At 46.5% G+C, this 24,368-nt stretch overlaps 1 protein-coding gene across 4 annotated transcripts in view; it reads right to left on the reverse strand.

The window, feature by feature from the left end:
* LOC119437739 (serine/threonine-protein phosphatase 2B catalytic subunit 2-like) overlaps positions 1-24,368 on the reverse strand; it is a 105,826-nt gene that overhangs the window by 20,992 nt on the left and 60,466 nt on the right. Inside the window, exons 9-11 of one of the 4 annotated variants that reach the window (XM_037704707.2) lie at positions 16,465-16,542; positions 12,413-12,445; positions 4,896-4,980 (exon numbers count right to left, since the gene is read on the reverse strand). In XM_037704707.2, the coding sequence (XP_037560635.1) occupies positions 4,896-4,980; positions 12,413-12,445; positions 16,465-16,542 (196 nt within the window). The remainder of the gene's footprint in view (positions 1-4,895; positions 4,981-12,412; positions 12,446-16,464; positions 16,543-24,368) is intronic. The other 3 variants (XM_037704708.2, XM_037704710.2, XM_037704709.2) reach the window with 3 other exon arrangements.

The following is a 24,368-nucleotide window of genomic DNA, read 5'->3' on the forward strand; positions in this document are numbered from 1 at the left end:
AAAAATTTACCTACCAAAGAACAGCAATGAGATAGCAGTTGCGTCCTAAATAGCTAGAAGTGAATGCAACTACCACTTCAAGACAAACACCATTTAAACGAGTTCCCTTTCATCAAAAAGTGTAAAATCATGGAACGAACAACACAGCTGTTAGGCTCAATCAACCATACAGGTGGCCAAGTGGATCATCCTTACAGCCTGTCGTCCCCACTGCATTTCCCTATTTTGAGAGGAAACCACAATTGACGCTAAAATGCTAATTTCATGAATTCGGCATCTGAAACTATCTGAAACTATCTGACTGATATCTGAAACTATCTGAAAGCACGAAGGTAATGCAGTGCTGGGTTCTGTCCATCAGAGGAGGCAAGTGTGCATGGTGCACTGTGCAAGTGATTGCTTCTTAGAAGACGGAACCTTTCCTTGGCACGGCAGGCAAAAAAGAGGCGACTCAAACAACCTGGGCTTTCCTTTTACACTACATAACACTTATTTCACATATCAATTGACCTGGGTTGCAAAACAAAATTTGTCCCTGCATAAATTCTGCAGTGCACCCACATTCATTGCAGCACACTGCCAAATGAATGGAGGACACCAGACCATTCAGCACATTTTGGTGCTCCTTATTAAGAAGGCGCATGTCCAAACAGCATGCTGTTTGTTCCATGCCCAACTTCTTCCACCAGCATATACTATGTCCCATCATAAGACATGCAGTGCCCATGCTCCAGAAATATGTTCTTTGCAGTAGCACTTCAATTTCACTGGCATTGCTCAAATAACGGCACTTATTTCATGTTGGAATAAACGCGTTTCACAGGCCTTCATCTCTCCAAAGCTGGTGTACATTTGCACTTATGGCTAGCAATGGCAATGAGCAATCGAAGCTCGATTTCAACTGTGCCACAACATCAAATTTGACGCCACTGCACACAAGTTACTTTCGCAGCTATAAACCAACAGTGGCGAATAAGGAAAGCATCAACCAGGAGCCAACATTTCAACAGGGGGACTTGCCTCTGTCAAGGCACTCGACAAAGACAAGTCCGCTCATCGAAAAGACAGCTTGGGGCAGAGCCTTTTCTTGTACACCCACTATGAACCAACTCAAGCCTCCATTTCCCAAAGAACCCCTTTGCCGTGATGGGATTTCGTGGCTTGTGGGGAGCACACGTTGCCACCTTCAACTGCGGGCGCTCGCCGTCGCTTGCGCACATAGCGCACTAGGCGGGAGCCGGGCGGACACGGGAGAGATGCACTTTGCCCTCTCCCGGTTCGCGCTTGCCTCTCGCGACACGCGTGAGGAGAGGGAAACTATCCGACGAGCGAGGAGGAAATTTCCCTCATGAAAAGGTAAAAAGGTATAAAAGAGCACGACCGAGAGACCCTCGGGTCTCTCTGACCTCGCTACTCCTGCCTTGCCCCTACGGATATACCCGCTGCAACCGTGAGTGACTTCGTTTGCGTGACTATCACATGCGACGAGGCAAGCCTATTTTATTACTTATTATACAAAGCAGACTTCCCCCTGCAAGTGTTTTATTGCCCCGCAGCAATAAACGTTGAGTAGACTCGCTTGTTGCCTTATTCGCCCGAACCCTACGTAGCTGCGATTATACGCGCTACAGGTTGGGGAAGACCCCCACAGGCTATGGTGCTTTACAAAAGCACAGGCCCCCCAACAAGTGCTCACCAACACTGGAACCACAGTGTGTGTGTGTGAATGCGCGTTTGCATGTGCGAGAACATGCGATGCCTATCACATGTGCCAATGAAAAAACAAAGCAGCGCTCTTATCGAAGAAGTAAATTTATAGCACAAAAAAGAAACCCAGTGCTACAATGGGCGCACGCATCCCCCAGCCCGAGACTCGGCTTCCTTTACGGGTGAACGGTCATAGAGAAGGAGCCCATGTCATACAAATCCCATCGAACCCCCGTGGGCACAACAAAACCCTGTCAAAGAGGGTCTTGGCTGCTCCTCCCATGACAGCAACTTACCATGTGGCATTCCAAGGCACTTATTAGGTGGGGATGGCCTCGGGTTGAGGAGAAACAGCCCTACATTTAGAGTCACGGAGAAACATCCTAGATTGAGCTTAGTGCCCATCCAGTACACTGTGCATCTTGCCCTCATTTTTTTTACACCGTATATTTACTTCGTTATGAACAGACTAGCCCAATACAATGTTTCACTGCACTCGTATCTTAAGCTTGCCCACTGTGTGTTGCTCTTTTCTGTGTACAGTCCCTTCATAACGAAGGCGTTCTATTCGGTATTTCTGCTTCAATGAACTTTTCGAGAACGAAACTGGGACTGAATTGAAATTGGAACTGCTGAGTAGTCTAATTAGAAGGCCCTTCCAAAGCTGTGATGATCGTATTCCGCTTGAAAGAGGTTTTCGCGAACAAAATCAAATTCAAAGTACCGATAAAAGCCATACGTGGTTATCACACGCCTGCGCGAGACTGCAGGGGATCACCCCAATAGCTGCCGTCTTCTGGTCTGTGTCTGGTCGAAATGGCTAGCCAACGAAGAAGCGTAAATTTCTCTCTCTCTCGAGAAGGCACACATGATCGCCGAGGCAGAAAGCGGAAGGAAAAAAATCTCGCAGTTTAGCCCAAAAAGCGAAGCATCAATTGCAATAGCAGATTATAGACAGCTATACGAACTAAGTACAGTGTAGACCGCTTATAATGTAAGTCGCCGGAGTCGCGAATATCCGCACTATAACCAAAGCAACAATTTTCAAGGCCCGCACATATGCAAAACGTGCACCCAGCCGCCACGTGTATGCGACAGTCGAGGAATGCGGCTAGAACATTTGCATTCAATTTACAGTCGAATCTCGTTAATTCGAACCAAATCACGCGGCGGCGCCTCCGACCGGCATTGCTCTGGCACCGCCATAGAGTAAAAGCTTAGGAGAGACCCCTCAATGTCGCGCGCAATCGAAGCAAAAAGAAACAGAAAGAAAAAAAACGCGGCGGAAATTTCACCCTTTCTGAAATGGCAAGGTCGCCGATTCTGCATTGCGCCAGAACATGCGTGTACGTGCCGACATCTCAGCCATGCTACCGTAGCCACACTAGTCACATGTTGACCTTGCACGCTGCGGCTACGGCGCAGAGGGAAGCAGTGGCGCTGTCCCAGGCCGGCCAACGAAACTGCCCCCCCACGCCAGCAAACACCCGCTTCCCGATAACGGCAGAAAACGAAACTTCGGGGAGCTGGCGCCGGGCCGGCTGGAGCGGCGGCGCCTGACGGCGGCGGGCGCGCACGGTGACAGTCGAAAGTGAGGGAGCTACGAGGGAGGGCGAGGGGAGCCACCGAAGCGGCGGAGTTGCCGAGGCAAAATCCGCTTCCCTGCCGCCCTCCTCCCTCATATTCCACGGTCTCCGCGTGTGTCCTTCGCCATGCCGTGCCGGCGCCGCCCGCTCCCTGAAGTTTTGTTTGCTGCTTATATCGTGAAGCAAGCGTTGGCCGGCGTTGGCAGTATCGTGGACCTCGCTCCCTATGCGCGCCGTGATATTTCACGGCTCGTACTCAAGATTCTGGTTTCAGCCTCACTGGCTGTTCGTTCGCACCACGTGCCCTTCTCCACTTCGTCTCTCTTCCTCGAGCACTCCTTAGGGTGCCCGTTTGAGGGGAGCGTTCGCCGTCTCCGCTGACTTCCGTACTCCCAGGCAGCCGCACTGTAACCAGTATTTCGTTTCCCATAACTGCACTATAAGCGATACGTGTATACATGAAGTGCTATGGGGAAATTAACAGGAGTCTAAAAAGACCGCACTATATCCGGTCCTGCACTATAAGCGGTTACGTTATAAGTGGTCTATACTGTATAGTAGTTTTATTGGCCGTATAAACTTGTAAACATTTGCTAACTAAATTACCGAGCACGGTGTCACGCGCGCACAGGTAAACACGAACACATCCCGCTTGATGGCCGTGGAAACTCGGTGTCAACACGCTGGGGTGAGAAGGCGCAGCAATAGCAGCGAGCGAATGGACCTCCGTGCAGTCTCTCGCTTCACCACGAACTAAACGTCGAAAGTACAGCGCACAGGACTCTACAGGCACTAGTTGCACTTCACCCACATCGCAGATCGCTTTGAAGATGAGGCCCGCACGGGCACGCACTTTGTGCACGTTGCAGATTGCTTTCAAGATAGTGCCCGAGCAGGCGCGCCGCAGCCGCTGTTGTCAACAAGATGCCAACATCTCGTCGTCTGTGGAAAATGACAATTCGCTAGACACACCAACCCCGGCGACTGCTTTGAAAGTAATGGATCCTTTTCACCTCATGAGAAATGTTATCAGAACCCACGACAATGACATTGCGGTGGCTTTTTTAACGGACTGAGACCCGTGTAATGCCTTTGCTTGCCATGAAGCGAAAGAAATCCAGGCTGGCCGACTTCTGGAAATAAAACTTCTGGTAAGCGCAAGCTTGCCAAGCTTGCCGACTGTCATAAATATGCAGTGAAATTGTGATAATTCAAACCGCTTCATTGCGATGGTGCATGTGCTGCAAAATAATTGTTTCGCGATTGGCCGGGAACGCGCATTGGGTTAGGCGTCGGCCATAATTTACGAAAAATGCTGCAACAACAGCGTGAAATACATTCTCGCGTGAAGTTGACACTTTATCAATTGCCTTCGGTACGTCTCAACCTTTGCCCCCACGCCATCTCAGATTTCCCGGACAATGGTTTCGGTTTCGTTCGTGGCTTTGCTGTTTGGCGTACGTTTACATACCAATTTCGCGTCAACGAAGTTCCGCCACAACGAAATTTTTCGCGGGTCCCGTGAATTTCGTTGTAGCGGGACTTGACTGTACTTCTAAGCGCTGGTCTTGCACAATTTGCACTTTTCCCCAAAAAACTCACCTCAGCACAGAGAAGACGCGGGCCATCTTGCCAATAGCTCGGATTTTATTTCTAATAACTTCTTTTCGAGCGCTCGCTGCACCACCTATGAAAGAAGGGGAGAAAATGAAAGAAAGGGCATACATCAGAACATGACAACTGCTGCAGCATCGCTCTACACAAGGGGATCCCATGCCTCCTACGACACAGAACACACTATGCCTTTCGAGGAACAAGCCATGCGAGCCTGCAACCAAAGAAAGCATCGCGCAGCTAGTAACCCTGAAGCATTCACACCCTCAAGACAGCAACAAGGCTACAAGACAAAGATTTTGATGACTTTGCAGTCTGTTTACACAAAAAAAAAAGTACAAAATTTGTGTACTGGCTAAATGTTGCTGCATCACAGTGCAGTCATCCCAGCTAAGTATTATTTGTTGGCCGTAACAATGCAAAGCTAACATCTTTAGCTATGAAGGGAACCATGCTGGAGATCTCCAGATAAATTTTGACTACTGGGGATGTTAAAAAAAATTTAATTCTAGGGCTCAGGTGCCAAAACCATGACATGACTGAGATACGCTGTAGTGAGGGGACTTCAGATTAGTTTTGACCATCTTTGGTTCTTTAACATGCACCCAATGCATGGTACACAGGCATTTTTGCATTTTGCCCCCATTGAAAGTAGTGCGGTTGTTCAAAGCACACATTTTTTTTATGCACGCATGCAGCAAATATGACTCGGAATGAAGCCTATGACCTTGCTATCAGGATGACAAGGTTGTAGCCACAGCAGTGGGTATCAAGATCAAGACTAAATGTGCACCATTAGCATATAGCAATTGCAGCAGGTTAACTGCTAGCTAAACTTCAGGTAAAATGTGCACAATGAAACCTGAACAATAGGAAGGGAGATAAACAACAGACACAAGTATAGTGTTTCTGTGCCTTTCTTTTGTCCACATTTCATTGAGAAGTTTTCCGCTGAAGAAACCAACTGGCCCAATACAACGTTTTATAGTATCAATATGTCTCCAAGTTGCAGTGATTCAGCATCTCAAAACACTAGGTGCTGCAGTGTGCTGTAGTTTTCCCTAAAATAGCACAGGGAGTGGCAGTCTCGTCTAACATGTGGTGCTTGCTCACAGCTTGTTCCACACAAAGGCACAGCTAGGCAATGGGCAGGCCTCAGAAGAGTGGCAATGCACTTATTTGCACAATGCAAGGTTCAGAGAACCTGCACATCAGGCGGCCTCTCCCAAGAAATTAAGATTCATTACACAACTTTAGTTACTAAAGTTTTTAAGCTGAATGGGAGTGCCAGCACTGAGCTAGAAGGTACAGCTTCATCGTACCCAGACAATAGCTACACGATGTCTTTATACTTGCACAACTACAATGCAAGAATAACATTTCAGGCTACTTCCATGGTGTGTACATGATTCAAATCTAAACGTTAAGCCAAGCTTCACCTAATAAAATGTTGCTGACGCCCATCTAGCTCACTTTGTCTAATGCTGCAGAGGCGACAGCAGCAAAGAAACTGTCACGGTATGTACTCAGCATGTTAACATTTTGCATACATTCAGCAAAGCTTGGGCTGGATGTTGTAATTATTGCATAAGCTGTGCAGGCGCGAGGCATGCCTTTCTCTTGCCCACATGAGCGAGAGTTCAAAGCTGACCAAACAAGCGGATTGCCACCCTTGGCAGGCCTTTTGACAGTTGTCTCATGCCCACTGGCTAATGACACACCACGGCCAAGCGGGGAGGTCTCAATGACATCTTACTACACACACGTGTGCGTGCTCAGCGCGAGCACCAAAACCAACCAACGAGGACACACGCACTACTGCCAGACCACCAAGACAAGGACGAGACGGGACAGACACACAGCTAGACAAAACAAAATTGTGCACTTACGTGTCATGGTTATTTGGGGTTATCGCGCAATGGAGGGGGGCAAAACATAAGATGAAAAGAAAAAACAAACAGAAAAACCAGTGTCAGAAATGAAAAAATGCACGTTTCCATCCACATGTTAACATAGAGTTACTACGCGCGTACGCACACAAACAAAATTAAGGTTAAAAGAAAACTCAGGGCAAAAATAGCTCAGCCAGAGCAAAAGCTTACTAAGGCACATTACTTGGCCCTACCTCAACACAACAGCTTTGTCAAAATGCTGCGGAAAACCACACGAAATAGCCCCCAACAGTGGTAGCATGAATGAATGTGTTCCCACCGACTGTGCTAGGAATTCAAAAGTTGCCAGAGCAAAGGAAGAAAGCTTAACACTGTTCAACCAAATTTACAGCACAGTTAAAGCTCGAGAAGAAAATCCAATGAACTTTGGTTGCAAATCTAAAAATGCAGCACACTGTATGCGAGAAAACATGCCAGAAGTTTCTTTCTCGTCGCTGCAGGTAGCAATCACCAATTTTCAAGCAACAATGTGCAGCAATTTCAGAAGTTATTGCGAAATTTATGAGCTTCGTCAATGCGCTTTCGTAAGTGACAGGCACATTGGCAATGCAGTTCAAGTGCAGCAATATCTGCTCCTCCTTTCCGAGCAGTTAACTAGCCCTTACTATATTAACCTTTGGTGCTAGAATGATTCAGTTTTATAAGCATCTGTAATCAGATATCCATAATTTAAATTTTACACAGTCGAATCTCGCTAATTCGAACTCGAAGGGGCCCAAAAATTTGTTCGAATTAAAGGAAGGACGTATTTTTGAAGTATTCGAGCACCATAGTACGATGCACGAATGGTGCGAGTCGTGAAATATCACGGTGCGCAAGCGCACTGCCCACGCCGGCCAACGCTCAGTTCCCCATAACAGCAGATAACGAAACTTCAGGGAACAGACGGCGCTGGCATGGCGACGGGCGGGCGGGCGCGGATACCGTGGAATGTGAGGGAGGAGGGCGGCAGGGAAGCAGATTTGGCCCCGGCAACTCCGCCGCTTTGGTGGCAGTGGCTTCGGTGGCTCCCTTCGCCCTTGCTCTCAACTCCCTTGCAGCTCCCTCACCTTCGACGGTCTCCGCGCGCGTCCGCCGCCATGCCGGGGCCGCCCCGGCGCCAGCATAGCCCGCCCCCTTAAGTTTAGTTTTCTGCCGTTATCGGGAAGCGAGCGTTTGCCGGACTGGGCCTCCACCGCTGCATTAAGGGGTCTGTCTCTCCAAAGCTATTGCTCTATGGCAGTGTCGGAGCAATGCCGGTCGGAGGCGCCGCCGCGTTATTTGGCGCGCTGCTGAGAGCATTGTTGGTCCGTGGTATGTTCAAATTAACAGTCGCAAATGCTTTCGCGTTCGAATTACCGAGCGTTTACGCCCATTGAAATACACATAACTTTGACGCGACCACAGCGTCAGTTCGAATAAACCGGCAGTTCGAATTAACGAGATTCAACTGTACCAGGGTCACATCTCCCGAGCAGTTGCAATGCCCCCACAGGTTCTCGCATTAACCACCTTCTGCCAGAACAGTTCACCTAGCGTGAACAGCCTTCCGAACTATAATACCAATGTGTGTTCTCTGCATTCCCATTATGAAGGTGCAAGTGCACGCTACTAACTCAGCAGCACATGGTTGACTGCCCCAATTTAGACCAGGCAAGTGGACCAAAGCAACTGCAATTCTGGTTCAGTGCAAGTTGAGGTCAAGGTTAGTAGCCATGTTCCAGCAAGAGCAGCAAAGTAAAAATTGCCCTGTTTCCTCTCACTGAAAACACAAAGGTCAAACAGTAATGGCTACAACAGCTCTTTCACCTTTATGTCACAGATTTCTCATGAATGCTGCATGAAACACGCACACATTCTGAACTACTATGAACAACTACAAAAATTATTCTGCACTTTTACGAGTCCTATGGTCCGCAGCTCCCTCAAAGCAGCTTGAGCTTCACTCATTGCCGTTATTTCTGATAACCTCGTGGGTCTAGAGAAAAACCCTGCGTTAGTATTCAAGATTTAACGCTATTAAATTCATTGCAGAGACTTGGATAGATCGTTTATAAAGCAACATTTTTGGCTTGCTTGTTTCAAGAGAAATTAATGTCCGCCCATGTGGACACTGGGACCCTAAAGCAATACAGAAAAATTTGTTTTCTATTGTACCCAAATTGTGTTTCTTCAATCGCTTCATAGAAATATTTCCTCTTTTGTTACTTTAGATAAAACAGTTTTCAAAGTGAAACATGATGGTGCTGACTTGTTTATTATCGTCATTCTTACTGTCATCACTTTGAGTAAAATTGTAGGCAACAACTGCGATCGACCTCAATGCTTACATGCACAGCATAAAATGTGCAATGCAGCAGCGCCTAGTCTTTTTTTTAGCAGCCAGATTTATTTCATTGTGCAGTGTCCTTAATTTAATCTTTTATAGGCAAATATAGGGCTTTAGACGTTCGGGTATTGTACTTAGGAGCGCCTATATTTTTCTCGTGGGGTACCCCTGAAACATCTTTATCGTCATCTGTGTCTCCCTCGTTCAGTGAACTGAGCAGCCAGTCAGCTATGCGTGCCAAAATCAATTTCAGAGGCACTACTCTTGAGTCCCAATGTTGACCGTTGTGGACACAAACGTTTACTTGGCAGTAAAAAAGAAGAAAGATGCGCCATCCCCAAAAACTGTTCGCATTTGCCTCGGTTCCTTCAAGAACACTTTAGTTCATCTTTAATTCAAACTTGTTTTAGTTTAAAAAACTTTAGAACACTTTAGTTCATCTGCGACTCGCGCGAAGATTGTAATGCGGATAGTCACATAGGCATCTGCCGTAAAACGTGTTCACTCTCCAAGATGTCATTTTGCATTGACATCAGGCCGCTTGGTTGTGCCCTATATGGCCTAAACTCAGCCAGATGGTAGCACAGACTTGCAAACAGCAATGGACAAACATTCAGCATTCTTGAAAGCGCCATGTGTTTCATAAAAAACTTGAAATGTCCACACAGGTGGACGCTGGGTCTCCCGAGCTTAAGAATGGGCAGCACATATTTGAGCTTTGCATCTGAATGCGACTTCCATGAACACCTCGCCCCATCTCACCAGTTTGCATAAACTATTCATATCAACTCAACATCAATGCTACTTGAGAATACATTACGTCAAGGCACCATCCAACATAACAGTCATTCCACTCATCCAGAAAAGTTTATGAAATATTGAGCTTTTTTTTTTTCTATCCAAGATTACTTAAAACTTAATACTCCAGCACTTCTACAAATGTTGACATGCATTTTCTACATTTCAACAAACATCAAGTGCCATCAAGTCGTAAACTATTTGATGGTTCTGTTACAAGGCATGTCTTAACAAGTAATGCAGGTGTTCTGTGCGTCGACACAAAAACTGCACATTTAAATGCCAGGGCACCAGTATACACGCAGACCTTGCAGCCGGAACCACTGCCCCACCAAGCCCACTTGCATCAACTTTGATTTGCAAGGCAACAATAGAGCTGGTCTGTCCACACCCGCCACAGTGAGAAGAGCTGCATTCACTTGCAGCACAGAGGAATGTCCCAATTCAACGTTTTACACACAAGGCACTAACATCATGCATTTAAAAAAAAAAGGAAACCAATCCCCGAAACATGAAGTACACACTGATCTCCTTGCTTGCCCAATATGTACACACTGTTTGAATTTTCGTTTCCCTCTGCAGGACACCGTTATGCGCTTTCATTCTTACAGCCGACTTAAGTTCCACTTTGGTAAACTTGATCCACAGCTTAACCATCCCCCAAAAAGCACCCATGCATTAAATGTTTACCTCAATTCTAATGCCAGACAATCGAACTAACAGGAGTGGACCGCACTGTGCCAGAAGCAAGCACACATAATTATGATGACAATTATCGGCAGCAAAACGAGAATGCTGAAAAATGCACTCCTACGCATGTCAGCATCGCACCGCAGCTGGCACTACCTAGTAGCAGGGCCTGCCTCAGTTTGACCCTTTCCAGAGCTCTGCCACAGATAAAAAGCACACGCAGCATACGCACAAGCCCGCTGCTCATTCCATTCACAAAATAAGGCGCCAGAGCTTTTGCTGCCGTGCCTACGGCCCCCTTCCCCCATCACAGACAAGCACTCACTCCATTCAAGAGCGGCAAGCATAACGCAGAGCAGTGCGTAATTCAAACATGAAGGTATTTTTTGTCTGTCGCAGGAAAAAGAGTAACATGATGACAGAGCACACACAAGCCAAGACAACCAATGCCTGCCAAAAGCTCAGCAAGGAAAAACCCTTTCCCCACCCACCCACCTTGCAGTAAAAAAAGCATGCCTCAACAGACTGCAACACAATGCAGAACGGAAATACCACGTCAATGTGATTGTCTTTAAGGCACCACCATCCACACACACCACTTTCTTCTTTCACTGCTTTCCCAGAATGCATTAACACATAAAATGTAGAATGGTTGCAGTGACACAAACATTCCACCCTTTCCCACTCGTGTTCCAATCTCATCCAGCATCTCGTTTTGCTGTTCAGTTTATCTGCCTCTTAAGCTGCCTGTTTTGTAAACATACATAGTGCCAGCCGTTCAGATCCAACTCGCTTCTAGTGGTCTCCTTTCTCGAATGACTGATGCGGAAAGAAATCAAATGGATCATTGTTTCATGTCAACACAGTTGACATAGATCTGCTTTCCAAAATGTAGTCCACTCAGACTAGCAGATGCTGCAAAGACACCTTAACATTTTGTGCAAACTCTACTTTTCTTTGGCTACCTTGATATTACACAGCCTCTGGAACAACTAAATAAGGGAACCTCTGTAGAGATAGTGAACACCATGCACTTTGTGGCAATGCAGTAAAAAATTTTTTTATAGAAACAAAGCACTCAAGCCAAGCAATACATGAGAAATTCCACTGGCCGCCCTACATATGGTTGCCGTACAGGCAGTCATATATGTAGGGCTCTATTTTTACCTTAATGATAAGTTTTTTTGCGAATTTAGCAAGGGGATGGGGTTATATCAGTAACGCGGCAGTGTTCTTTTTGTCTTAATCTGGTCAGGGAAGTACGTGTGTGTATGTGCATGGGGGTGCGTGTGCGTGAGAAAAAATGTTCACACTGTATTCACATATGCTTCCAAATATAATGCAAGCTGTTCTCTTCAAGCTTGTATTTTCACCTCAAAAATAAAATATGGGAATTGCACTTTATACTGCTAACTGCACGTTATACTGGTATGGCAGATATGGTTCTAATTATGACCAAATGTCATGTGCATTCCAAAGGTTTTAGAGTGTGCGACAATGTCTACCCTCAACCAACATCTCTAGCACTATTTGGGTGGCCAAAGCACTAAAAAAAAACAAATGTTCTTTCAGGTGTTGAAATGCAGCGAAGAACAACTCGCTGCTCTAGTCACAGCAGTGTGAGAGATTGTGGTGCCGACAGTCACACTGACATGGTAATATGAAAGAGAGAGAAAAACAAGGCAAGGGGAGAGAAATAAAAGGCACGATCCTGCTTCTACGGCACACACACGGGCGTGCACAAAGGGTTTACTCACTATCCTCCTGAGATTCGGTTCCCGAGGACAGACCTAGGGACAGTAAATAGGCGGCTAGAGGTAGAATGCACACCGAGGTCTTAGCACAGACCGACGCCACCACACCACAAGAACAAAAAGAATGGCACAGCAAGAGACAGCAAGAGAGACGGGCACCCCGGCGGTGTTCTTAGCTTGCCGCGAGATTTCTTCATTTGTCACCTTATCTGAGGGAATTGCAATACAAGAGCAAGTTAAAAAATGAACCAGCACTGGTGCATTGTCCTACACTTGAGGGTAAACCATAATCCAATATCACTGCACAGTTGAAAGCAGCTTTACATGCAAGTTCAAAAGGCACAAAGCCACAACAGGCTTACTCTAACCCAACAAACACTAGGCCCCTATCACACGCAAAACTCTTGCAGGCCTACGACGAGAGCAACCCTATACCAACAGGCATTGATAATGGCAAATGCTTAAACCGGCCCAAGAATGTGCTGCGTTCATACTGTTCACCCAAGTTCCCACGAGACATGGGCCAACCTGAGCAGTCCGCCGGGGTGCCAAAAGAGAGAGAGACAAAATAGAGAAACGACCCAATCCCAGGCAGGAGAGACACCACCACCACCACTAGAAAAAAGGCACAATGGACAGATGCCAGCAGCAGACACACACAAGACAGGCAGAAAGCATCGGGGTGCATCCCGCATTTTCCCAGAGACCATAACCCCCGCCCCTTTATTTTTGTTGCGCCAAAATCAGTAACATACGATGCAACCACAATGGCAACAATGACACGCTTGTCCTTTCACTTTTTTTTATCACTGGCAAGTGCGACAGAATTGATGAAGCATGCTCAGTTAGCATAGATGTCCACATTCTCAAACAGTGTGTCGCATCACTCGTGTTTTTACCTCAACCGAATTCTTTACATAAATAGCAGCTAAGCACGTGCTGCCTTTACAGCCGAGTTCCCTACCTCAACACTGTAATGTCTTGCAAAGCCTGGCTATGCAACAACACTTCTACTCCACAGTTTCCTTAATTTGTAACTACTATACTAACTTTTAAGTAATGTAATCCTCCTCCTACATACCTCTTGGAAAGTTTTTAATAAGCATGCAGTTCCATATTCATATCTAACTTGGTCTTTGGTTCTTTTATTTCAACAAAATTTATTTATTATGCATTTATTCAATCAATACTACAATATGACAGCTCGGAGGGCAAAATGTTAAAACGAGCATACCGTGCCATGTCACTGATGATGGTTGCTGATCACAAAACAGCTACAGAACACTTCTTTCATGTGGCTTTAACAGAATAAGACACTGAGTGAAATATGAAACATTCTATACGTATAGATTTGCTACATGCCTTGCTTTTCTGATTATGCAAGCCGACTAGAAAACTTGAGAATGTGTACATCTTTTACAGAATTCTTTTACTAATTAAACGTGGCCAACAGTTGCATTCAACCTTGAGCAACACTGGCGGCAAGAAACAATTACTTTAATTATTATTAAATTGGCTTAATAAATTGATAGCTTCCCTGCCAGATAATCCAGCCACAAAGAAGCGACATATGCAGCTGCCACATATTTTTTTTAGCCTGTTCGAAATTATGAGAAACACTGCTTCATATTTAATTTTAAGATGTAGCTTTAGCATAGATAGTATAAACAGCTCCTCAGAATATCTGAACACTAAACAAAAATATCCTGTTAAGTTTTTCATTATCAAATAACTTTCCAGACTACGTAGAGCACTCCGATTTATTCTACCTTGAGTAAAAGCCTCATTGCAGCTTACGCAACTGTCAATTTAAAAAGTAATTTATGACGTTGATCTATACAGTAAAAGCTCGTTAATTCGACACCCGTTAATTCGGAAATTTCGAAAATTCGGACGGCTCTATTGGTCCCGGCCAAAGTGCATGTTAGTCTATGGGACCAAACCTTCATTAATTCATCAGAATTAGGCCCCGCACCGCTTAATTCGGACAAATGCTGACGGCTGCCGCTACACGAAAGTGTGGTAAAGCAGCAATCGCACCACTGGAGTGAAACCGAAACCCGAGAGGCATCGCCATCAACTAGTGGGGGCGATCGCAGCGTCACCAAACGTCGGTGTCTTCTTTCTTTGCTCCACTGCGCCTTCGACGCTATTTTCCCTTGTGTTGTCGATTCGGCACCATCTCTTCTTGCGGAGTTCTTTTTTTTCGTTGTGACCGTGTTTGCATGCCACCACTATCATGCGCTACAGTGATGGCGACGCCGGCAAAGCGGCAGAAGTACGAAGCCAAGAACTTGGAGACTAAAGCGGAAATTTCGCAAGCTCTGAAGAACGGCGAATCGCAACAGCACGTTATGACCAAGTATAACGTGAAGCGGAGAACGTTGGGAACGTACGTGAAAAATGAACAACAGATTCTTCAAGCTTTCGCAAGCGAGAAGTTTCATGCTTCAAGAAAGTGGTTGCGAACCGCAGCTCATCCCCAGCTCGAAGAAGCTCTGCTCCGGTGAGTTACTGACTGTCGTAACGCGCATCTGCCTTTGAGCGGACCTCTCATCATGGCACAAGGTGAGAAGTACGCTGCAATGATGAACATTGAATCGTTCAGAGCGTCAGAAGGGTGGTTCGTGAGGTTTTGGAAGAGACACGAACTCGTCTTCAGAAGTGTGTGCGGCGAAAAGGCCAGTGTTGACGAAAGCGTGACCGAGTGGAGAAATGTGAAGCTGCTTGAGCACATCGCCGCATATGAACCACGTGACGTGTTCAATGCAGACAGAACTGCTCTAGTTTTGAGAGCTCTGCCTGACAAGACTGACTTTCAAGGGGACCCGTGCAGTGGTGGAAAGAAGTGCAAGCAAAGGATAACTGTGCTTCTTGCTGCCAATATGACTGGCACGGAGCGCTTGCCACTTGTCATCGGGAAGGCGCATCAGCCACGTTGTTTTAAAAACATCAAAAGCCTTCCTGTCGAGTACACAGCGAACAGGAAGGCTTGGATGACCTCGAGATTTTTCGAGGCTGGCTGCAGCAGTTAGACCAGCACTGCACGTCTAAGGACCGCAAGATAATTATGGTTGTTGAAAACTGCAGTGCCCATAACTGTACAGTGGAACTGAAGAGCATCAAATTAGTTATTTTGCCGCCCAACACTACATCTGCCCTTCAGCTGATGGACCAGGCTATCATTCCCTACGTGAAGTGAAAGTACTGCAAGCACCTGCTAGAGCGAATGATCTTATGCTCAGAAGTTGGAAAGTTGTATCAAGTGGACTTACTCGGTGCAGTGCACATCATCGCCCACGTGTGGGAAAATACACCTCCGAGTCATCGCCAACTGTTTTCGGCACAGCGGTTTTGTGAGGCCCGAGCATGCGGCAGTAGCCGACGATGGCATCGACGAGGTGTCAGCCGAGTCCACCGACGATGACTGCCCGACCTTTGATGGCGTCCTTCCCACAGATGTGACCCTTCAGGACTACATCGCGATTGACGATTGTGTCGCCACAACTGGTCTCCTGACCGATGAAGAAATTATTAATGATGTCACGGGCACCCAGGAAGACCACGATTCTGACGAAGAGTCATGCGAGGAGGTACAGCCGCGACCTCATCGCACCTCATGAGAAGTCTCGGAGGCGCTTTTAATATTGGAGGACGTGTGCCTGAGCAGTTCCGATAGTTTGCGTGCTGTTGGCCACTTGGAAGATTTAAGAAAAATTGGAAATGTCAGCCGGAATCTGCACGAAAAAGCAGACGACTATTACAAAATACAAAGGTATGCTTCTCCAACATGATTTTAATGTTTTTCCTGTTCATTCGTTAATTCGGCATTCGGATAATACGGACATTTTTCCCGGTCCCGTGGGATCCGAATTAACGAGCTTTTACTGTATTTACACATGAAGAGACACAAAAAATCCTCAGAAATAGAAGTGTTAAGCTTTCATCACTGCACAACTAGTAAAAGTTTATGACAATTCAAGACTGCTTGAAATGTCACAGCTACAAAAATACGACTATACAAGCAAAGAGCACCCTGCTTATGGCATGCCTACCTTCAAACGTGTCATCCCCTTCTGTCATGAGCTCGTCGTCTGAGCAGATGTTCAGGACATTGACCAACATTTCCGTCACTGCGCAAGGTGAGGTACACAAAAAAAGAGGAGCGAAGAAAGAAAAGAAATTAGCCACTGGTAATTACAGGCACTTGGTTCACAGCGTCTGATGGCCCACCAATACAAATGAGCCAGTAATAGGTCAAAAAAGCAACAGCTAACACACCTGAAAAGGAGCGAAGCAACAATAGTTGGCTAGCGAAAATACAGTCAGGAGCTAGCAGCACGTGCCTTGTGTTTGTGTCCATTTATCATACGGTAGCTAATCATAAGCATTTATTCATTTGCCATGTCCCTGGTGCATGCACACGTGCATTTGTACCAGTAAAACATATTTAATTCCAATTGCCCGGGACCCAAAAAAAATCCTAATTAACCAAGAATAGAATTATCGAGGGTATCAATAAAACAAACAAATGCTTACTACAGCAACAGGCTTTTATTTACTGAATGAATCAGCAAATCATGTTTCTATTTTGCAGAACAGCAGTGCAAAAGATAACATTCTCGTCATCTCATGACTGATCAGCACTCGCAGCGGCGAAAGCATCACGACTTCTTTGGCAGCACGGCCACGGGGCACGTTTTCATTGAAGGCACGCATTTCACTGCCGTGCACACATCACGTTTTTTTGAAAGTGAGCTGGTCGCCAACAGATCGTCCATCTATTGCCGTGTAGCCATCGCTCTTCATCCTCGACAGCTTCCGCTGTGTTTGTGACATTGTGCACACAGCCATTGCACAGAGTCAAAACGAAACTACAGTTTGCTGCAACTACTACGGACGAAACCACAGTGGCTATCGACGCGATCATGCAGTTCGGAAGGCATGCAGCTGACGCGGTGTTATGAGCGGCGGTAAACACAAGACTAAAGGCTATAAAGGCACAAATAGGCACGAAGTGATCCGGCATTTATCTAGTTCACGTACGATTACCAAGGCAACTTGTGGAGGCACAGCAAGGCCATCTACATTTCGCAGGGCCAACTTCTCGATGGAAAAAAATTTATGTTTGCCCAAGTCGTCTACTGCACCAGCTCGCATCATATCTCATTAACCACATACACAGAGCATACAATAGTACAAATAAAGCGCAAGTAAGCAAGAATAGTCGCCACAACATTGCATCACAATCCAACACGCACACACTCATTCTTTAACGGCAGGCATTACACCCGTGAGCCTTGAGAGTGTTGCATGAATTCAGAGCAGTGGGTTCACGCAGATACTGAACTAAGTACCACATGCCCGTGTCCTTAGTAGAAACACACATCTGTTATTTTAGTGTCAAGATAAAATCGGCACTAAATTGAAATTCACAAAAACCACACTTTCATCTTCACTAACACAGCACGTGTGCCTCTTGTGGTTTTTCTCGTGTACTGAAGACACAGCTAAAACATTTAGTGAAAAGGCAGTTAAACAATAAAGTCACTGATCAAACCTTAAAACGTTAATATTATAATATATATTGACATTACTTTTTATGGCTACACATAAGACAGGTTTGACAACATAACTGTTAAATACGGTAATACCATCTCGGTACTTTATCTCAGCTCGCATCGCCACGAGCAAACTGCAGAAAGCATGCACAGTTTCATACTCATAATTAATAGTGGGTGGAAGCAAACAGCCTGCGACTTGACATTTTCCTGTTCTAATGACACTGTACGTTTTCAAATGTTTCCTTTTGAGACGTAATGAATGCATTTTTTCATCAACTGGTGCAGCCCCGTGAGATGTAGTCACGCTTCAATCGCATAACCATAACTGATGTTGCAGCCGACTGGTTTGGAACAGCATTTCAGCCTCGCCTTCATGGCCTATGTGAAGTGACCTTGCAATTTCCACTGACTATGGCGATGCGGACTCTGCTGCTTCGTTTAAGTTGGACACTAGCACAGTTCTTGTTATTTTGTGTCGCTCTGCCCTCGTCGAGCTCCAAGAGTTGTCCACACTACCGTATTTACTCGCATAATGAACGTACCCCCCCACTTTTCCAATCAAGAAGTGAGTTTTTTTTTTTTCTTGCATAATGAACGCACCCTGAACTTGCTGCCGTGAAGTAGGAGAGACACTGTACGATTGTATCGGCGCATGTTTGCCGTCAGCGCCGAAAATCGCGCCTCAATCTCCCACGTTCGAGGGAGAAAAGCAGGGAGGAAACGCGCCATATTACGTTGCGCGCATGGCGCCCGGGGGGGAGGGGGAGGCGCATTACTGCACAGCCTTGCGCGCCCTATCTTGAAAGCGATCTGCGTCGGGGGCCGAGTCTAGGTGCGAAAGCAGCTTTTACCTTTGCTCGTGCGCTGTTCTCACCGCTCAGTTTGCGCAGAAGCGATACACAGTACGAAGGTCACTTCGCTCGCTGTTGCTGCCATGCTTCCTCACGCCAACATTTTGACAGCGAGTGTCCGCAGTCATTGAGTGTGATGTGCTCATGTTTGCCCATGCACGCTGACACCATGCTTGTTAATTTACATACTAGTTAGCGAATGTTCGCAAGTTTACACGGCTGACAAAACTGTTATCCTTACTTCGTTTAGCTGTCTACGCATTTGCTATTGCAACCAATGGTACACCTTTTTGGCGAAACTACAACTTTTTTAGAAGTGGCCATGGAAAAAAAATTTCACAAAATTTTACCCCGCATACAGTAAAAGCTCGATGATACGAATCTCACGGGGTCACGAAAAATATTCGTATCAGCCGAAATTCGTATCATCGAAACACAATTAAAAATACTGTCGAATCTCGATAATTCCAACTCGAAGGGGCCCGAAAATTTGTTCAAATTAAAAGGACGTATTTTTGAAGTATTCGTGCACCATAGCACGATGCACGAACGGTGCGAGTCGTGAAATATTGCGGCGCGCAAGCAGCATAGCAAGCGCGGGCCACGAAACTGCCCACGCCGGCTAACGGTCGCTTCCCGATAACGACAGAAAACTAAGCTTCAGGGAGCCAGCGGGCGGCGCCGGCACACGGGTGCGCGCGGAGACCATCGAAGGTGAGGGAGGAGGGCGGCAGGGAAGCGGATTTGGCCGCGTCAACTCCGCCGCTTCGGTGGCTCCCCTCGCCCTCCCTCTCAACTCCCTCGTAGCTCTCTCACCTTCGACTCCGTGCGCACATCTCCGTGCGCGCCCGCCGCCGTGCTGGCGCCAGCTTATTTTAGCCGCCCCCTGAAGTTTCATTTTCTGCCGTTATCGGGAAGCGAGCGTTTGCGGGCATGGCAGTTTCATTGGCCCGACTGTGCCTCCGCCGCTGCTTCCCTCTGCGCTGCTGCCGCAGCGTGCAAGGTCAACATGTGACTAGAAAATAGAGAAGGGTTCACTGCCATTTTATCCGCGTGGCTGAGACGTCGGCACTATTGTGTGCTAGAATACGGTTGTCTAGAACACTCTAGTCGGCACGTACACGCTTGTTCCGGTGCGATGCAGAAACGGCGACCTTTGAATTTGAGAGAGGGGGAAATTTCCGCCGCTGGTTCTTTTTTTTTCCCCGTTCCTTCGCGCGCGGCATTGAGGGGTCTCTCCTGAGCTTTTGCTCTACGGCGGTGTCGGAGCAATGCCGGTCGGAGGCGCCGCCGCGTTATTTGGCGCGCTGCTAAGAGCATTGTCGGTGCGCAATATGTTCGAAATTCGACTGTAGCTAAATTAAAGAGTCAGAGGTGAACTCACTCAGGCACATGTACGTAAAAAGCATTTATTTCTTGAAGCGCCACCGCTTCAAACTCTTCGCGGCCAGTTGCGGAGTCCGCGCTGTCCGGTGCCGCACCTCCGCACCAAAAGAGAAGGAGAGAAAGCGCGTGACTGCGCGCTGTTCTCTTTCGCGGCCGTCGGTGGGGCGGCGTTTATTCGTATCAACCGACGCAGGCTGAAAATCGATTCGTAACAACCGTTCTCTAGCACGTTGCAAAGTAATGGGGCTCGGCCGGGACCACAGAAAAATTCGTATCATCCGGAAATTCGTATTAGCCGCGATCGTATCATCGAGCTTTTACTGTAATGACGCACCCGCCAACTTTGTGCATATTTTTGGGGTAAAAAAAGTGTGTTCATTATGCGAGTAAATACAGTAATCGATCTGCGGCCAAATACACCCAAATTAATGAGTTTGACTCCATTAAATAATGTATACGCCTGCCATGACCAAAGGACGGGGTCCTAATTATCCAAATTTCCAAATTCAACAGTCAAAGTAACACGGTTTCACTGTATTCCTTTGCTACGTCACTTCATTGACCTAATCCTGTGCAGAGAGCATCCACAGCATGCACCACTTTCCCTGCACTGAGCTCACCACACTGGGGCACAATTTTTAGTGATGCCTTTTCTTTTTAGTGTTTTTCGTGCTTTTATCAGTGGTCAGAGCAACACTTTACCTGCGCTATCAATGATATCAGCCAGCTGAGAACGGTGGTTGATAACAATGGCACAGAATCCAGTGAAAGCCATCATTACAAAATCGTGGCCCTGCAGTGCCAATATGCGCATGCCTGTATTTGCAAGCCTCTCAAAGCTCCGCAATCATCCCATACTGATTGATGTCCTAGCAGCCATCTTGCCTCAGGTTTTATTTATTCCCTGATGCAATGGTTCGCTGCACTTCTGTGTGCTTTTATAGGAGGAGCCTCCTTTAAGTTCTTAGCCTTGTCAAAGCTTTATTAGTCACTAATTTATTTTTAGCAGCCACCAATGCAATAGAAAAATACAGTAAAACCTCAATAATTCGATCTTAGTTTATTTGAAAAATTCAGTTAAATTTGGAGAATTGTGCATTCTCGTCATTTGCAATGGAAAATAGGCAAACCAGATAATTTGAAAAGCAAGCATCTATATGGACAATTCGTAGTTTCCAGTTGTACGCACTTCCAGTTGTACGCACTTCCGGCTTCGCATATCTAGAAGGTGCTGTCAGAAATAGGGAGGTCGTCACGCATCTGCGGCTTTCAACGAGAGATTTCATACACGTTCGAATCACAGCAGTGATGGCTCTCTTGAACTATGATCTCGAAGGCCATGCATTTATGTATTGCAAGCACTGGTAGCAATCAACATTACTAGATAGCAAGAATCGGACACCACCGGTTGAGCAAGTGTTAGATTCTGCATGTGGGTGCTGATAAGCTGTACAGCTGTACAAAGTGCTTACGCTGTGTGGCAGTGCACATTAATTTTATGCATTTCTGCTTGCTATTAAGAAGCAAGTCAGAACATCATCAATAAGTGTGCCGCTTTAGTTCTTTTGATTCTGGTTTTTCCTGTATAAGTCCCATACCAGCTGCGTCGCATGTGTTGTCACATTTTCTTCATTGCTGGTGCGTTCTGTGCGTACAATTTTAGACTGCATGAAAAATATCACCGACATGTGCGTTTACACTAGTGTATGAAGATAGTGCTGGGAGCGACGGACTAAGCTAAGCTTTGCCGACTACAGTCGAACCCATTTATAAAGAAATCGATAGTACCGCTAGAAGTGGTTGTCATGTCAGTACAGTCGCTGGCCGTTCAATGGGACACCGATAATCTGGACATGCTCAATATTTCTGGCAGCAACGCGGCACCGCCAATGGCCCTAAAGACGTGTATGAAGACCGATATTTCGGACAGCCGCCAGCTCTACATTCAATTATCCGGACTCGTGGCTCTAGCGTACGCGAATTCTGCTGCCACTATCTCCTTTGGCAACCTCGATCTATCTAAAGAACGTCCATCTAAAGAACAAAATGCCATGTCGTATAGATGTTTCAAAATGGTGCACCGATTACGATCACCTGTAATTTCAAAACTGCAAGCGCAACCTCGATGAGAGATTACACGTAAGATGGTAATCCCCGAGGCCTTGTCTCGGTCACAGCACTACGCCTCAGATTATATTACAAATGCTGATCTTGGAGGCTTTGCCTGAATTGTGAGATCGCATCAACATCACGATCATCACATCCTATTCCAACATCCCAGCGCATGGCCCGCTCTTCGCCATTCCGTTTGTTTAGTTGGCATTCCAGCCAGCGCTCTGCTGGCTCCAAGAAGTCTTTCTCAGTGAAGTTATCGACAGGCCGTGTCAAATGGCATCAATGGTCCCCTCGCAGTCCGACTCTGAATGAGTCTCGAGTCGCAGTCCGAATGACCCCGACTCCGTGACTGAAGAGCCCTAAACTGCCGCCGACCACAACGAGATCAAATGCGGACATCATTGATGACCTGCTAGGCTGCGGTGTGCAGATTCATGCCGCCGTTACATTTGAAGACTTTGCAGACGTCGACAGCGTGGTGTTGTGTGCCTAACTGACCGATGACGAAATAATTGAGGAAGTTCTCCCACCGTCAAACAGCGACTCTAGCTCGGATAATGATGTGCAGTGCGGATCTGACTCGAGCCTTTGCTGTCCTTGCATCAGCGTACAGCGACACCAGAAAACCGGCAGAAATATAGGCGTACTTGGTTGCACGTAAGTGGAAGTGCGTGCAGCAACGAATCGACCACTTCTTTGCACAGGGCATTGCATTAAAACCTAAATAAAAGTATCTTTTTTGGGCACATTCATTTTTTCGGACATTCGATAGTTTAGAGTTATTTACGTTCCTCGTGAAGTCCGAATTATCGGTCGTTGACTGTAGTTCGTTATAGACTCGTCCTTAAAAACGCTCAAAAATTAACTGCGCTGAAGCTGGAGTCAGCAGTTACAATTTGGCAGCACTTTGGTCCGAAAACCAGATTTTCAGTGTCATTTTTGCCCCTGGTGCGTTTCCGCGCCTAGCTGCAAATTTCTGAAAGAAACATCCATCTAAAGAACAAAATGCCATGTTGTATAGATGTTTCAAACTGGTGCACCGATTACAATCACCTGTAATTTCGAAACTGCAAGCGCAGCTGCATTTTTTTATTCAAGAGCTTGTGATGTACTTCACTGCCAACGGGACATGAGCATATTTTGCACAAGAGATCGAAACATTCTAGTTGGCCAGAAGCATAAACTTCGGGAAACTACTGTGGCATGCCACCATTCTGCGAAGGTCTCGGATATCGTGGTCTCAGCATTACGACTGTGTGTCAGCCACAAAAGAGCCATAATGCGAAATAAACCGTAATATTACGTTATCTACGTCACTTCGGGTGGAAAAAAAAAGCAAAGTTAAAAATTAAAAAGGTACAATGTCACCGCAAGCTGTCAGTAGCAATCGGCAACGCGTAAACAAAGCGTCGCCAAGCCCCAATCTCCTGATAACAGCGTAGTAACCACCGATCCTTTGCCACATTGCGTGATGCAGCGTTCTGGCTGACTCCGGCCGCTAAATATTGACAGTAATGACAGGAACACTTGAGCAGCCATTGTTACCAGGATGGAAAAACAGTCGTTCCAAATCGTTGAAATAGGCAGAATGCATGTGGTGCCGCACGGACAACCGCACAAAAACGAGAGTGCCACCGTCGTGGCATCCAGTATCGCACCGGCACACGTGACTGTGCACGACCCGCGAAGTGCTGTTTATGCTGTAAATCACTGACAGCGCCGACAGTGTACGAACAGGCAGCGGAAGAGACAATAATGAGCCCATTCGGGCGCTTGCTTTAGCAACGAGTCCCTGAACATCGACTGCACTTTTGTTGAATGTAGCAATTCTCATACACTACCACTTGCTCACGTTCATATTCATCTCTATACTCACACTAACGGGCACTCCATGTTCAAACTTGCATCTCATTCTCACATCCCCTCCCCTACACTCACATCCATACTGACATCTACTCACGCCCTTCATTCATCAGTTGTACTCGTGCTCACGATTGAAATGAGTGAGCATACTCATGAGTGAGTATGCCGACCTAGGTTGAT

The sequence above is a fragment of the Dermacentor silvarum genome, chromosome 1, assembly GCF_013339745.2.
Source record: "Dermacentor silvarum isolate Dsil-2018 chromosome 1, BIME_Dsil_1.4, whole genome shotgun sequence".
NCBI classification, from domain to species: Eukaryota; Metazoa; Arthropoda; class Arachnida; order Ixodida; family Ixodidae; genus Dermacentor; species Dermacentor silvarum.